The sequence below is a fragment of the Polypterus senegalus genome, chromosome 8 (genome assembly GCF_016835505.1).
Source record: "Polypterus senegalus isolate Bchr_013 chromosome 8, ASM1683550v1, whole genome shotgun sequence".
In the NCBI taxonomy this organism is placed as follows: domain Eukaryota; kingdom Metazoa; phylum Chordata; class Cladistia; order Polypteriformes; family Polypteridae; genus Polypterus; species Polypterus senegalus.
Genome location: NC_053161.1, coordinates 136,146,730 through 136,161,065, shown reverse-complemented (window position 1 = coordinate 136,161,065; position 14,336 = coordinate 136,146,730). Strand labels below are relative to the sequence as shown.

The following is a 14,336-nucleotide window of genomic DNA, read 5'->3' as shown; positions in this document are numbered from 1 at the left end:
TATCTCCCACCTGGCCTGGGATCGCCTCGGGGTCCTCCCAGAGAAGCTGGAGGAGGTGTCCGGGGAGAGGGAGGTCTGGGCTTCCCTGTTTAGGCTGCTGTCCCCGTGACCCGACCTCGGATAAGTGATGGATAATGGATGGATGGATGGAGTAATAGCCCAAAAAGTCTAGCAGGAGGTATTTCACCACCCTTATAGCTTTTTATGCTGTGATTCACATACCCATAAATTATACAGTCATGTTGTTCTAATAACATATCTCTTAATCGCTAGAAATATTTGCTTGTGCTAAATAAATTCAACATTTGTGAGCCGTAAGAGGTCTCCATGTACGTTATTCTAAGTTTAAACGAGGAATAACATGCAAATTTTTAATTTCAGAAATTACAACAGCTGCAATTATTGTCTTTCTAACAGACTGTGAAATTATTTATACGTACAAAATAAAGACAGATAAAGACCAAGAATAATAATATATCAATTAACTGACTACAGTGCCAAAGTCTTGAATGTCTTAAAATTCCCAAGTTCAAATCTTAGCTTGAGCGCTTTGGTAACACTTTAATTTAAGCCATGGAAAAATACATGTATAACACAATTTCTCGTATGTACAAATACCTTACCAAAGGCTTCTTTTGGTTTATATAACATTTATAAAACTTCAATAGATAGGTTATTCATCTCTGTGTAGTGTTGCATATTGTCATGATGATAAAATTGCTTGTTAATGTGAAGGGTTCACAGGTCTTAAACTAAATATGTAATATCAAGAGAAACAAGTCTCAGTTAAGCCATCTCAGGACACTCAAAAGTGAAGTTCTATTAGCAAGTCACATTGCAGAGATGAATAAACACTTTACTGATGCTTTGTAAGTGTTATGACAACCAAAAGAAGTATTTGATGAGGTCTTGTTGCATGATAGTAAATGAGAAATGGATGCATTTTTGCAGTACCTAAACTAAAGTGTTACCGTCTCTTTCTATTTCCGTTTGCCTGTTTTCCCAGTACTCATGTTGGTTTTCTCTCACTACTCATTTAACTGTCTCTTTCCAAAAACTCACAGGTCAAGCTGATTGGAATGTGTAAATTGTCTGAACTGGTAAAAGACAATAGATCTGTGCATAACTGTTTCTTATGAACTAGTGGATATTACATTTCCAAGACAATACCCTGCCTTGAACTTGATGCTGATTGACATAGGCCCTCTACCTTCATGTATTAGAATTGTCTGATTTGAAATATGGAAAAATAATGAGTTACTTGATTAAACAGTTATAGTTATCAATAAAGAGTTACCCTGCGGTGGGCTGGCGCCCTGCCCAGGATTTGTTTCCTGCCTTGCGCTCTTTGTTGGCTGGGATTGGCTCAAGCAGTCCCCCGTGACCATGTAGTTAGGATATAGTGGGTTGGATAATAAATGGATGGATGGATAAAGAGTTACCACAGAAAGTTGCAAATGCTCACATAAAACCATTCTGAAATTTTAAGTGCTTACTGTATATAGCCTGAAATGGAGTTTTATAAGTGTATATTGCAATAGATGTGGGATGTTCAGCAAATCAAAATACTAGAGCTTGTAACAAATGTTTTAGTGTATCCATGTTGTAAGACCTAGTTTTCCAATTCAAGGCATACAACTTTAATCTTAAACTTTCCCTAATTAACAAAGAGGTGGTTTTTAAGTCTGGTGAATATATGACTGTATGAGAAATCAAATATCTTAAATTTTCTCTCCAACTATAGGCAAATGGCAGAAAAGACCCCCAGAGGTGCCTCTTAGTCCACTGTGGTGGAATGAGCCTGTGGCTAAAAGTGCTCTCTCTAAGAGAGTGCATCCTGGAGGGGATGGAGACAATTTTACATGATGACATTTAATTTTGCCACCATTCTCGTTTTCATAACAGCCTCCAGTGTGTCCAGAGTTCACAATGTGATGGAGCGCGCTTTCCTGAAAGGTTTGTTCAGGCATTGTGCATCTTTTGAGCTCAAGTTGCTTCCTCAAGAGACTGCAGTGTAAAACAACATACTGGCTACTATGATGTGATAGAATATTTTCAGTAGCTTGCTGTACACATCAAAGATCTCAGTCTAGTTATGAAGTAAAGTCTGCTCTGGCCTTTCTAATACAATACTATTGTGTTGTCAGGGCAGTCCAGTTCGTGAACCCCCAGGTACTTGTAGCTCTGCACCACTTCCACATCCTCTCCCTGGATAGTGACTGGTCTTAGAAGCTTCTTGGCACACTGGAAGTCCACAACCATCTCTTTTTTTTATTCCTGGAGATGAGTCATAGGTAGTTCACCTTACACCATAAGACAAAGACTTCCACAAACTTCATGTACCCTGGCTCATCTCCATTATCAATGCAAAATTTCTGCAGATGGCAAGCGGTGGTAATGTACTGGAAGTCTGCTGTGTAGAGGGTAAACAGAAAGGGAGACAGGACAGTTCCCTGATGTGCTAACACATCACCATTTCTAACACACACAGTCCCCTAGCCTCACAAACTGCTGTAGATTTGGTCAGGTAGGAGGAGTTCTGTCTCTGGCATCCTTCTCACATCCATTGTCCTTCCTCCATAGTCACAAGACTGATTGGGATGTCCTCTCGTTCACCTTTCCCCCTTTATTGAGCAGGACTGGCTAGCTGGTACATCCAGTGCCCCACCTGGACACCTGTGGCATCGTAAAAAAGGCAGCAGTACAATCTGTAAGACTTCCAGAATTTCGTCTACTTTCCTATGCTCTCAAATGCCAGTGGAATGCAACAATATGAAAAATCTATTTACCTTAATTTTTTCAGGCCAAAATAATTTTATTCCTCTCTGATATGATAATATAACATAACTGGTTATAAATGATATACTGCATATCTTTTGTTTCAGTTTCAAGTAGCCTGACTGCCATGATATTTTTTTTACAATGATAAATGCAACTCAATCCCATTCTTAGAGAGGGAAGGAAGATTTTTCTACTATTACTTTTGTCTGTTTATTTATCTCTAAACTATTATTTGTGAAAATCGTCAGTGTGGTGGTGGTGCATAATTAGAAGACTAGTTAAGAACAATAAATGTCTGAAAGCAAAGATGTTGTATGGAATGAAAACCCTAAAAGACTAAAATCATTCAAATCCACAGAAAAATTATAGCATAGACTATTTTAGTTAGCAGTATATACAAGTGACAAAGCTGTATTTACCCTACCCGAGGAGTTTCTACTACAGTATATATATATATATATATATGAGTAACAAGAAAGGCGGTCAGAAAGAAATGGAAAAGAAATTTAAAGCTACACCCAAGTCTAGGCAGGCATCAGCCACCAGTATAAGGTATGGCCTTTCACAGACTGGCCTTGAATAGGCAGTTTGAAAGCACAGACTTCCCAGGAACCCGCTCCGCTGCAACATCTCCAGTTGAGAACGAAAATGGAAGCGAAGGTGCAAGTGATTTCAGGTCATGATAGCTCGCCGATTCCAGAAGATCACTTGAAACTAGAGATGGCCTTGCAGTCCATGCATTCATCTAATCCTCGAGAGCCAGAATCATCAGCTGTAGCAGGGTTTGCCACTTCACCCGCGTAGCACGAAAGCCAAAACGATTTGTCTGAAGTGAAGGAAATGATCGCAACATTGACCACTTTTTAACACCACTCCCTTGGTTTACTGTCTTAATATTTCAAAACTGTTAATGATTATATTTTATGCTTACAGTATTTAGACTTTATCAGAAATAGATATCTCTACTTTTTAATCCCCAAATGCCACTGCTGGGGGGCTTGTTTTGTTTTTCACGTGCTCTGTCTCTAGGTATGTTAGAGGACTGGGACTTTGTGAAGTAGGGTGTCACAATCCTTCCTAAACCATTACCAGCTTTGTGTGGTGTTCTTCCAGATGGGTTTAAAGTGGAGAAGGAAAAACAAACTGTGATTGTCTACTACACTATTGGCACGCAGACATTTTGCTAAACTGGAAGAATCCTAACTCTCCTCTTTTAAGTCAGTGGGTAACTGATGCTATATACTATTTGAAATTTGGAAGAAATTTGGAAAAAATTAAATTCTCAGTTAGACGATCTGTGCAGAACTTTTTCAAAACCTGGCAGGATCTAATCAATAATATTTTACAATAAGCTCTTAAAGCACTGAGGAAATAATTCTCTTCGCATTTCTTTTTTTTTTTTATCTGCCTATTAAACTCATCGATTTATGTATTTGGACCAGCTTTAAGTTTTACTCCGTTGGCCATGCTGTCTTTCTCAGGGGTGGGGGTTGGGTTGTTTTTTGTTTTCAACCCTATTTTTAGTAAAAATTGATCTATCTGTATGGAATGATTACAAAAAAATCAATACAAATGAAAAAAAAAAAAAAAGCTGCTAAGCCTGTACAATGTTTATGATTGGGACGTTTATTCACTTAGCTTAAGCTAAGTGTCTGATCTGAATTTTGTGAAACTGAGACTAATAATTTACAATGAAAACACACTGGCGTAGCTAATAAAACTATCAACTTACATGACTGTTTGGTCTGGTTCCTGTGTAGACTATAATTTTTATACATTTGTATGTTCTCTTCTACTATTTTCCAAAATAAATGCTTTTAAGGTGATGGGAAACTGACTTCGAGCAGGTGAATATGAGTAAATGTTTGGGGGCTTGCATTGTGATCGCATTCAAGGATGGATATTTTGCCTGCAGAATACACTTTAGTTTTGCAAAAACTGGTTTAATAAGTTTAATATAATGGAGTCACTACTTTTTTATGATTGTGAAAGAAATATGCACACTAAATGTGTTTCATTTGCTTCTACGATATACTACTGTATACACATTCCATGAATTTAATTTAGGTACTACCCTGGGTTTTGTGGTGCTTGAAAGACTTTTATACCCCTTTTATATGCTTGCAAGCTCACACTTTATTCCAAATTCACAACAGGGCTGGGAAAATCTGGAAAAAAAAATTCAACTCACACCAGTTTTTATTTATCATGATAACTTGGAGCCCCAAACATTTCTGCCACTTTATTTCCAATCATAAGTTTGTTACACTTAAAGCCCTCTATTGGCTTCAGCCCCTCCTAAAGACATGAACTAGAGGACCACATCTGTAGAAGATGCTGTTGCTTTGCTGGCAGTGTATTTATTGGCAGCAATTGGCCATCAAGAGAGGAGCGGTGCATTGACATCTGGGGTCTTCTGATACGGCAGCATTTTTGTGGCTGCATGTAGAATAAGAAAACAGGTTAAGTAATGCCCAACCTTTAAATCTTTCCCCTTGTATCTTTTACATTGGACCCTTTAAGAGACACATAAAACCTTGAACAGCTGACTATATATAGTCTGGACTATGCTTTCAATACTTAACCTCAAAACATCATTCATCTGTTTCTTGCACTTCTTTGACCATTTGAGAAGAAACATATCTTATCTGAGAAGCAGATGCAAAGCAGGACATAACCCTGGATGGGATACTAAGGGCGATGGATTACACCCACCCAACCTTACTCATACTGGGTCAGATTGTCAACAAATATTTGAACTGTGAGAGACAACTGAACTTTTCAGGAATATGGACATTTTTTTCAGCTGAGTAGATGTGCACAGAGGTGGCAATACACCTCCATTTCTCTACCTTCAATTGTCAGTTTGATCACTTGTGTTTATTTTTGGGTTTTTTTTAGTAACATTTTAACATACTTCATAACTGTTAAATACAGATCCAGTAGTGACTCTTTGAATGCCATGGTGGCTAAAGCCGCTGCACTAAAGTACAAGAAAGGACAGTATTATTACTACCATATGTCTTATTTTACCATCATGCTCTTTTCTGGCACAGTCTCTGAAAGTTCAGGGCCAGTTCTCTAAAATAAAATTGACACCCTGCTCAGTTTATGAAGGTATCTGGTACCCCATGAGCTGGTGTTACTCCCACCGCAGACCTTTGCACAGAACGCTTTACTGACCAGCAGATCATGGCCAACAGTTTCTCACATTACAGGACCCAGGTGTCCTGAAAAAGAAGGCTGTTTCTTGCATTTTTTCTAAGGGTTCATGTTATATACCCGGATAGAGTCCCTGGTGTCTTTACGACTGTATCAGCTCTACCTTCTCCTTCCTTTCTTCCATTGAGGTAATTGATGAAAAGGGCTCACACGCATGTTGGAAGTCCAACAACAAATCTATAGTTTTGCAATTGTTTAGTTGCAGTTGGTTAACCTCTGCAGAACATAAGAAAGTCTTCCACCACCTTTCTATACTCCTCCTTCTCATCCCCATTGTTTAGTCTACAATTTTATGGTAGTTTACTTAAAGAGAATGCTGCACAAAAGAACCATACTTTGAGAGGGCAAGGACTTCTAAAGAGCAAATGAGAATAAGTGGAGAATGAAGGCAATTACAGCCAGTTCAGTAATGACCAGATTAGTTCTAACAACTAATTCATTTTCTGTATGTCATTTATTTTTACAGGTGTTAATGGAACAAAGATCTGCCCTTTGCCTATTGAGACCGTTGATGACTACATCTATGAAAAGTCTCCTCGGCTGCGTTACCTTCGCCTTGATGGCAATGAAATCAAACCACCAATCCCAATGGATTTAATTATGTGCTTTAGATTCCTTCAGGCTGTGGTTATCTAAATCAGTGCTCATTTCAATCAAGAACATCTTTGAAACTATTGCAATTTGGACTTGTATTATGACAGTGTAAATAATGAATTAGCATGTGGAAAGTCAAAAAAATTCCCACAGATTTTTAAGATTACTAACATGTTTTTGAGAAACAAGTGTAAATTATAGATTATTTGAAGTTCTGTTTATCCATTAAACCCAAAGTAGTCTCCATATAAAGTAGATTTCTAAGGTGAAAGTATATTTAATAAAATTAAATAAAATAAGGCAGAGGAAACCATATATTTATTCAAAAATGTTCAGGAATATTTCAATTGGAAATTTAAAAGACAAAAGTTTTGCAGGCCCAGAACTTGACTGGTGTTTGTTCTTATATGAATTTTACTTCTGAAACAAGACATGCTACTTACTGTATGCTGTAAGTAAATTAAAAATTAACAACCCTGTTATATCATCATCTTTTCATGCTTAATGAAATTCAAATATGTAAATGAAATTATAATAATGAAAATCATGCTTTGCATATTGTTAAAAATGATCTTTATATGTATCTTTGCTTTAAAGCCTAAGAAATTATTCTTTATTTTGCAACTGTGAAAAAGGTCCTAACCAAATGCTTTTAATGTGCCATTGCAAAATGTTTGTACTATATATCTGCTATGTATGCAATTGAACATTGAGCCTAGTGTAAGCTTGAAAAATAGAGTATCTGTAGGAAAATATATTTTTTATGGAATTAGAGATAATGCAATATTTTTTTGACAATCAGATAATATTTTATTAGTATTAGAGTAGTCATTATATGAATTGTCACAGTTTAGTTTATGTTTATGAAGAATAATCTAAAACATATGTACACTAGCTTTTGAAAGTTTGGATATTACTAAGGCTGCAAGGACGCTGGATTAATGGCTGCTGGAAATGGAGCTTTGCAGTCATATATGAATAATACAATACAAATAATTAATTTCAGTAATAGACATATGCAACATTAGTAATGTCTTATCTTTATGAGGGGGACAAAAAACTCCCAAAATTGGTCAAAAATTGGTTAATAGAACAGAAATGTGTAAGTAGCACCGGGAACATGGTGAAGATATCAACTATGCCTCTAGGTGTCACATGTGGCTTTGGGCTCAGATTGAGATGCTTATTTCTGACTTTGGAGATTTTTTTTTAAAAGCACATTGGGTCATGTCAAACATCAAGGTAATGATGATTGCATTTTTCAACATTAACAGACTTGTTACTAATGAGTTTGCATGTGAACAAAGTGGTCTGTTAATCAGCAACATTACAGTGAACTGCTGAGGCATCTGTTAAAACATCAGGAAAAAAATGTCTAGGGAAGAGTCGTAAGCAAAACTGCATTTTGCACCATGACAGTGCACCTGAATACACTGGTGACCCATGACAGCACATGTGCACACACTGCAACGTCAGTCAAAGAATTTGTGAGATAAAGCAATTTAGTTGTTGCTTCACACCTTTTGTATTTACCAAGCCTCACTTCCTGTGACTTTTTGTTTTTTGTTCCAGAAATTAAAATTGAGAATGAAGGGAAGATGATTTGCTACCATGTTAAAAATACAGAAAAAAATTGCAGGAGGCACTAGACACGGTAACAAAAGATGAGTATAGGTAATGTTTCCAAGAATGGTAGAAGCACTGGGACTAGGTTATTGTATCCAGTGAGGAGGGTTTTGACATTGACTAAAAAGGAATGTCTGTAATTTTAGAATAAAGCTTTTTTTTTTTCTTTTAATGCTAGAATTATCAAAGCCTACAAAAAAACGTATAAATCCGGCCCACCTTAAATCCTTTCGCAACTCTCCATTAGCATGTTTTGTCTTTTAAATGTGTCGATAAGCCTAACCAGCAAGCAGCCTGCTGTACCATCTCCCCCCACCAACGCAGAAGAGCCCAGCTCAAGCCTTGATTTTCTTGGAGTGAAGTGCTGGAATTTTAGAGTGGAAAAAATAGATTGTTATTTGGAATGCATACATTTCATGTGTGTTCTGTGTCTACAACAGTCTATGTAAACACATCATTAAAACTGAAACTTTTTCATGTTTTATTATTAAATGTCAAAATGTAGACATGAACTGTATAATGTGTGAAGCCTGAAGTCCAAATATCAAATAAACACTTTCACAAAAGGTACAAATGCAATACGACAGCTTCCATGGTGTAGCGTTAAGAACTGCTAACTTGTAATCAAAAGCCAGTGGGATCGATCCTGAATGTCTCGCAAATTTACCATTTTGAGTAGTGAGCTGCTTTTATTGTTAATATTATACAATAAAAACATACATTTGATTTGTGTCTATAACGGCCGGTGTAAATTTATAGTACTTGTAGAAGCGTTTTTTTTTTTCACTTTTATTCTCTCAGTCACGATCATCATGCAATGCCACCACCATCACCACCACAGATCTGACACTGTTAGTTTTTATTTGAAAATGGGAATAACTATAGCTGTGAGTGGTGTTTTGAGACAATGGAACTGGAAATTCTCTGATCTGGAGGGATAAAAGCTGACACACAAACGCTGGTGAATCTGCCTTCTTCGTATCTCATTGTCACTTGAATATTTTTATTCAGTATCATTGAGTGTTTCTGCTTACGCTGAATTAGTATGCACCTTATGGTCCATTATGTCAAAGCCGCACTGACAAAAAAACAGAGACATAGGTATACTGTATATGATATTTAGAATAGCTCATTTTATGACCTGTATAGTACATTTCAGAAAACATTGTGGCACTGATGCAACATTATTCATATCATTCATATTCATTCGCATGCCTTCTTGCGGATGTAATCAGTGACTGTGTTTCTTTTTTTTCCCTGATCTTGCCCAGTCTCCAAATTTTGGTGCATGGTGGTGTTTCTTTTGTACTGCATGACATGTAGAGGAAAGAATAGTACAGAGAGGTCAGTTGCGCGCTATATACAATCATCAGATTCAAATGTTTACAGTTGCCACACATCCAAGGACCGTCCTTCCTACATTTACGACACCTGTACCTGTTGTAATGTACACACTTCTCTCTATGCTGTGGTTCCTATTACATTGAAGGGGCACCTGACACTGACTGAGTTTGCTTTCCTGGGGGAAGCGGCGGTCTTGGAACAGAAGCTTGTCGATGTTGCATCCTCTTTTTCTTTTTCCATCACCTTTTGTTGTAAGAAGTGATGACGAAGTTCCTCTGCAAGGTGAGCAAAGAACACTCTTGTTTTTCTCAGTGGACCTGTGCATGCCTGGCACAGCAGATGTGCGTTGATCGCTGCCACGTCAAGCATGTTGTAGCACACAGCAACCGGCCACCTGCATGTTCCTGTTCGCACTGAATAAGTTCATGCCTTCTGGTGTATGATACTGTATCAACGTAGCACCGGGAAAAAAAAGAAAGAGTAAAATATATGTGACATTTTGAAGAAACCATTTGATGACCTGAATAGTACCAACCAGAAAACATCATTGCACTAATACAATATTATTTGAAAACAAATAGCGTCAGATCGGGTGTAAATTTAGGCTGACGCTGTTAGTTAGGGTCAGATCATGATGGAGGGAGAGTGTGAACATGACTGAGAGAATAAAACTGAAAAAAGCTAACATTTACAAGTACCATAAATTTACACCTACATTTTTTCATTTATAACTAAAACATGTTTTAATGATGTGTTTACATAGATTGTTGTAGACACGGAACACACATGACATGCATGTATTCCAAATAACGATCTATTATTGCCCCTCTAAAACTTCTGCACTTCACTCCAAGATAAACAAGGCTTGAGCTGGGCAAACTTCTTGCTTTTTCTGCGGCGGTGGGTGGAATGGATAGCAGGCTGCTTGCTTCATGTGTTGGTTGACACATTTACAAGACAAAGACGCTGACAGAGAGGTGTGAACGGATTTAAGGTGGGCCGGGTTTACACATTTTTTCATAGGCTTTGGTAATTCTAGTGTTAACAACTTTGGCAACTTTTGGGTATACATTGACAAAAAAACTATGCATTTTTATCAAACACATAAAAACTTCTTGTTGATACCAGACTTTTTAACACTTTGTGTATTTGTAAGCACATGGTGCAACATATAAAGGGAAGAAGCAAAATGCCTGATCTACAGCTCCAGAATCGCTAGAGGTAGAAGCCCACATGCCAAGTTAACCTTCCCTTCTTATAATGAGAAGCCGGGGACATTAGCAATTTGGGAAAGGTTAAAACAATTTTGAATCATCCAGTACATATTGTAAAAATAAAAAGTTTAACAAATCATAAAAGGTAAGGGTCCAGCGGGATATCCCACGTGTCTCCGACTAGAGGTCTGACCTCATTGGAAGGCGGTTCCAATGTGAAAACCAACATCCAGTCAGCGAGTTCTTTAAATAGGCAGCAGGCAGAACTGGTGGGTCTACCAATGATTGTCGAGCAGTGACATCAGAACTCTTCCTGTGGGAGTTCCTCCACTCTAAGACAGGAAATGGAAGAGAAGTTAGTGCTGTGGCCACCTTATTTAACTTTCCCCTTTTGTTTCCCTTGAAAATGACCCATGAAACACACCCTATGCCCGCATTGTCCCTGCCAGTGCATGCTCGCCTCCTGTCTTCCAGGCTCCTAGAGCACTGCTGTGTCTTGTCTACCCCTTGTGACAATTTTTTGTGTGTTTCCTCTGTCAACTCAGAAACCCAACGGATAGATAGTTTTTAAATGTCTACACATTCTTCTTAATAATTTAGTTTTTGCAAATGTAAGGGCTAAAATTAAGATGAATTTAGTTTAGCCTTTTTTACCTATAATACGTTCTCTAACTAATAGAAAAACTTTGAATGTCTTGGTTCTGGACATCATTTTGTACAACATCTACATTTTTTGCTATCCCTTTTGTTTGTTTTTTAGTATTAAACATCTCCCACTAAAATCAGAAGCAAAAACTGTTTTTTTTATTATTCTGCCTACCTGCAACGGCTTAAGTCCCTGTGGAAAGTGAGGGCTCCAAATTCACTGAGAAAAGGAGGGTGAAGGCTCCAAAATAGGTATATTGCTTAGGGCTCCAAAAATAGATCACCTGTTTGACGAAAAAAGTGAAAATAATCAGCAAACTTTGTTCAATTAAATGCCTATTTGGTCTCTTGTTCTTTTGAGAGTGGTGGCTAGCGGGTGGAGTGGTGGCTCTGAGGCTAAGGATCTGCGCTGGCATCCCAAAGGCTGTCGGTTCGAGTCACTGCCAAAAGAAATGCTACTCTGCTGGGGCTTTGAGCAAGGCCCTTAACCTTCAATTGCTCCAGGGGTGCTGTACAATGGCTGACCCTAAGGGGTATCTGAGAAGATGCATTTCACTGCGTGATGTCCTGTATAACTATGCATGTGACAAATAAATAAAAAAATTGTAACTTTTAAAGCAAAAGACATTTGCCAATAAATTCAGGAGCTTTTAGAGAAATATGTCACATTGGACACTTGTTATCACTTCTAGAATTGTATAATAATGCTATTTACACTTTTTAAACCATTTCCATTAATGAAATATTTAAGTTGCACATTTGTCCCAGACATAAAAAATTGTCCCTGAAACCAAGGTTTCTGACATGAGAATGAACACTATAATACAACACCAACAACAACATTTATTTCTATATCACATTTTCATACAAATAATGTTGCATGTAATATACAAAACTATCACCCACCCACATACACTTAAGAAAAGTCAGACATAAAATTTAAGGTGAAAAGGAGAAAACACAGAAAGGCATGACCTAATTCTACCTTTATTTGTCAAATGAATCAATTCTATCATAAGCAATTTATAATCAGGGATCTAAGTAAGGCGCCTATTCGACCAAAACCCCACTTTAATGATACAGTATGTAAAAACTGCTATTGTAATTTCTAAAAGTACATTCTATAGCACTCTTGGTATGAATCCTAAATGCTGGTATGTGACTTTCATCCATTAATTTACCCATTTTTTAAAGTATTTAGTTTAATTCAGAGTCATGGGGAGCTAAGTCATTTACCAATAACACCAAGCATTATTCAAGGATAAAGCCCAGAAGAAAATGACAATTCATTATAAATATATTTGGTTATTTTTTCCAAGTAAGACTTTTAATTGGGGTAACAATACAAACCACATATTGCAGAAATGTATACCATTGTCATTGTTATGCCACACCACAATGCCCAAATGGAAACCATCAGAGGAACTGACAGCTCTAATTATTTTCTGGTATCAATGTTTATATCCATAGTACTGAGCTTAAATTGTCATTTTTCTTTGAACATTGTTTTAGCCACAGACATCCAAAGCAAACACATGTGATTTAATTCCACACTAACAACAACCCCACTCAGAGTTAGCTGGCTCAGGGCATAGGGCACTAGGACCCGCGGCATTCATCAGCCGGCATCCTGCCTGCCTTCTCACTCTCACCCCCCTCACCATGCGATCGGTCACCACCATCGCATCCACTATCTGAGCCCCCGCTACTTGAATCCAATTAGAATCATCACGGTTCTTTTTGCTGGGGTCTTGCTTTGTCTTTACAGGGATGGTTCCACTTACCTGTCCCGCTGTGCCGCTCCGGCTGCAGGATCCACCACCGCATCGCTCCGCCCACTCCCGCAGCGTCTTCACGGACACGACCACCTTCCCCTCCAGCTTCTACAATTCCTCCAGGAGGGCAGGTATCACCTGTAATAGCGACTCTGCGGGCTGAAGGCACCACCCAGTTTGCGCAGAGCCACCAGCAAGCACAGACAGTCAGCTGGCGGTGGACTTACCTGTCGATCAGCCACACACGCCAGCTGCCTGCAGTGGGGCCTTCCCTGCAGCCCAATTGGGTCCTTCCCCAGCTCGGGATGGACATACGTTGGTCCCGCCTTTGACCAATCATCGGCGGCCATGCAACATACACCATCAAATCCCTTGCCTGCCTCGGGGAGGGACTTCCGGTCCTCTGCCATCTTGCTTCCCATGCTTCTGGTGCGGTGACGAGCCTCCAGGCTTCTGCTGTCTTTCGAGCTACAGCAACTCCTCCTCATCAGCTCGTCCTGCTGCCGCCATGCTGCAAAAGCCCTGCAGATCAGCACGCGTCTGCCACCGACACGGATCCGGGCAGTCCCTGCCAGCAACACAAAACTGCCCAGGGCCGACTGTTGTTGGGCAGGGAACTTACCTCCCGGGTCCCGTCTGTCCAAGGCGACTTCCTCAGCATGGCCTTAGTAGATGCGATTCTGTCCTGGGCATCCTCAGCGACGGCCCGCTCATAGGAGCCCACTGCACTCCAGCTATGCCCATTGTTGTCTTCCCGCACCAGGTGGGAATGGCCCTTTTGTGAACCGGTGGCGGTCCCTTGGGGTGAGTCGCTCACGCGGGGTTGTGCATGTGCTGCTCCTGCGGCGCATGTGTGGGCTCACCTGCTACGCCGGGCTGTCCACAAAATTATTTTTAATGACGGGTCCCCGCCTTGTATCAGGCGGAGAGTCCCATGGGGGATACCATTGTGGAGGCTTGCCCGGACACAGACAGGCGGACATTGAAGGTTCAAGCACCAACACACGTTTATTGTACATATTTACAGTGCACACACACCCCAGTACTCCTGTGCCAAATCACCCTTCAAGTCCAGGCCTCTCACAATACCTTTCTCTATCTTCTGAATGACTCCATTCCTCTCCTCCAGACTTCG

At 39.3% G+C, this 14,336-nt stretch overlaps 1 protein-coding gene across 1 annotated transcript in view; it reads left to right on the top strand.

Annotated features, from left to right (window-relative positions):
• The window catches only part of kera (keratocan), a 29,324-nt gene extending 21,718 nt beyond the window's left edge, over positions 1–7,606 (top strand). Inside the window, exon 3 of the mRNA XM_039761799.1 lies at positions 6,470–7,606. Within this exon, the coding sequence (XP_039617733.1) occupies positions 6,470–6,639 (170 nt within the window). The 3' untranslated portion in view covers positions 6,640–7,606. The remainder of the gene's footprint in view (positions 1–6,469) is intronic.
• The last annotated feature ends 6,730 nt before the right edge of the window (positions 7,607–14,336 follow it).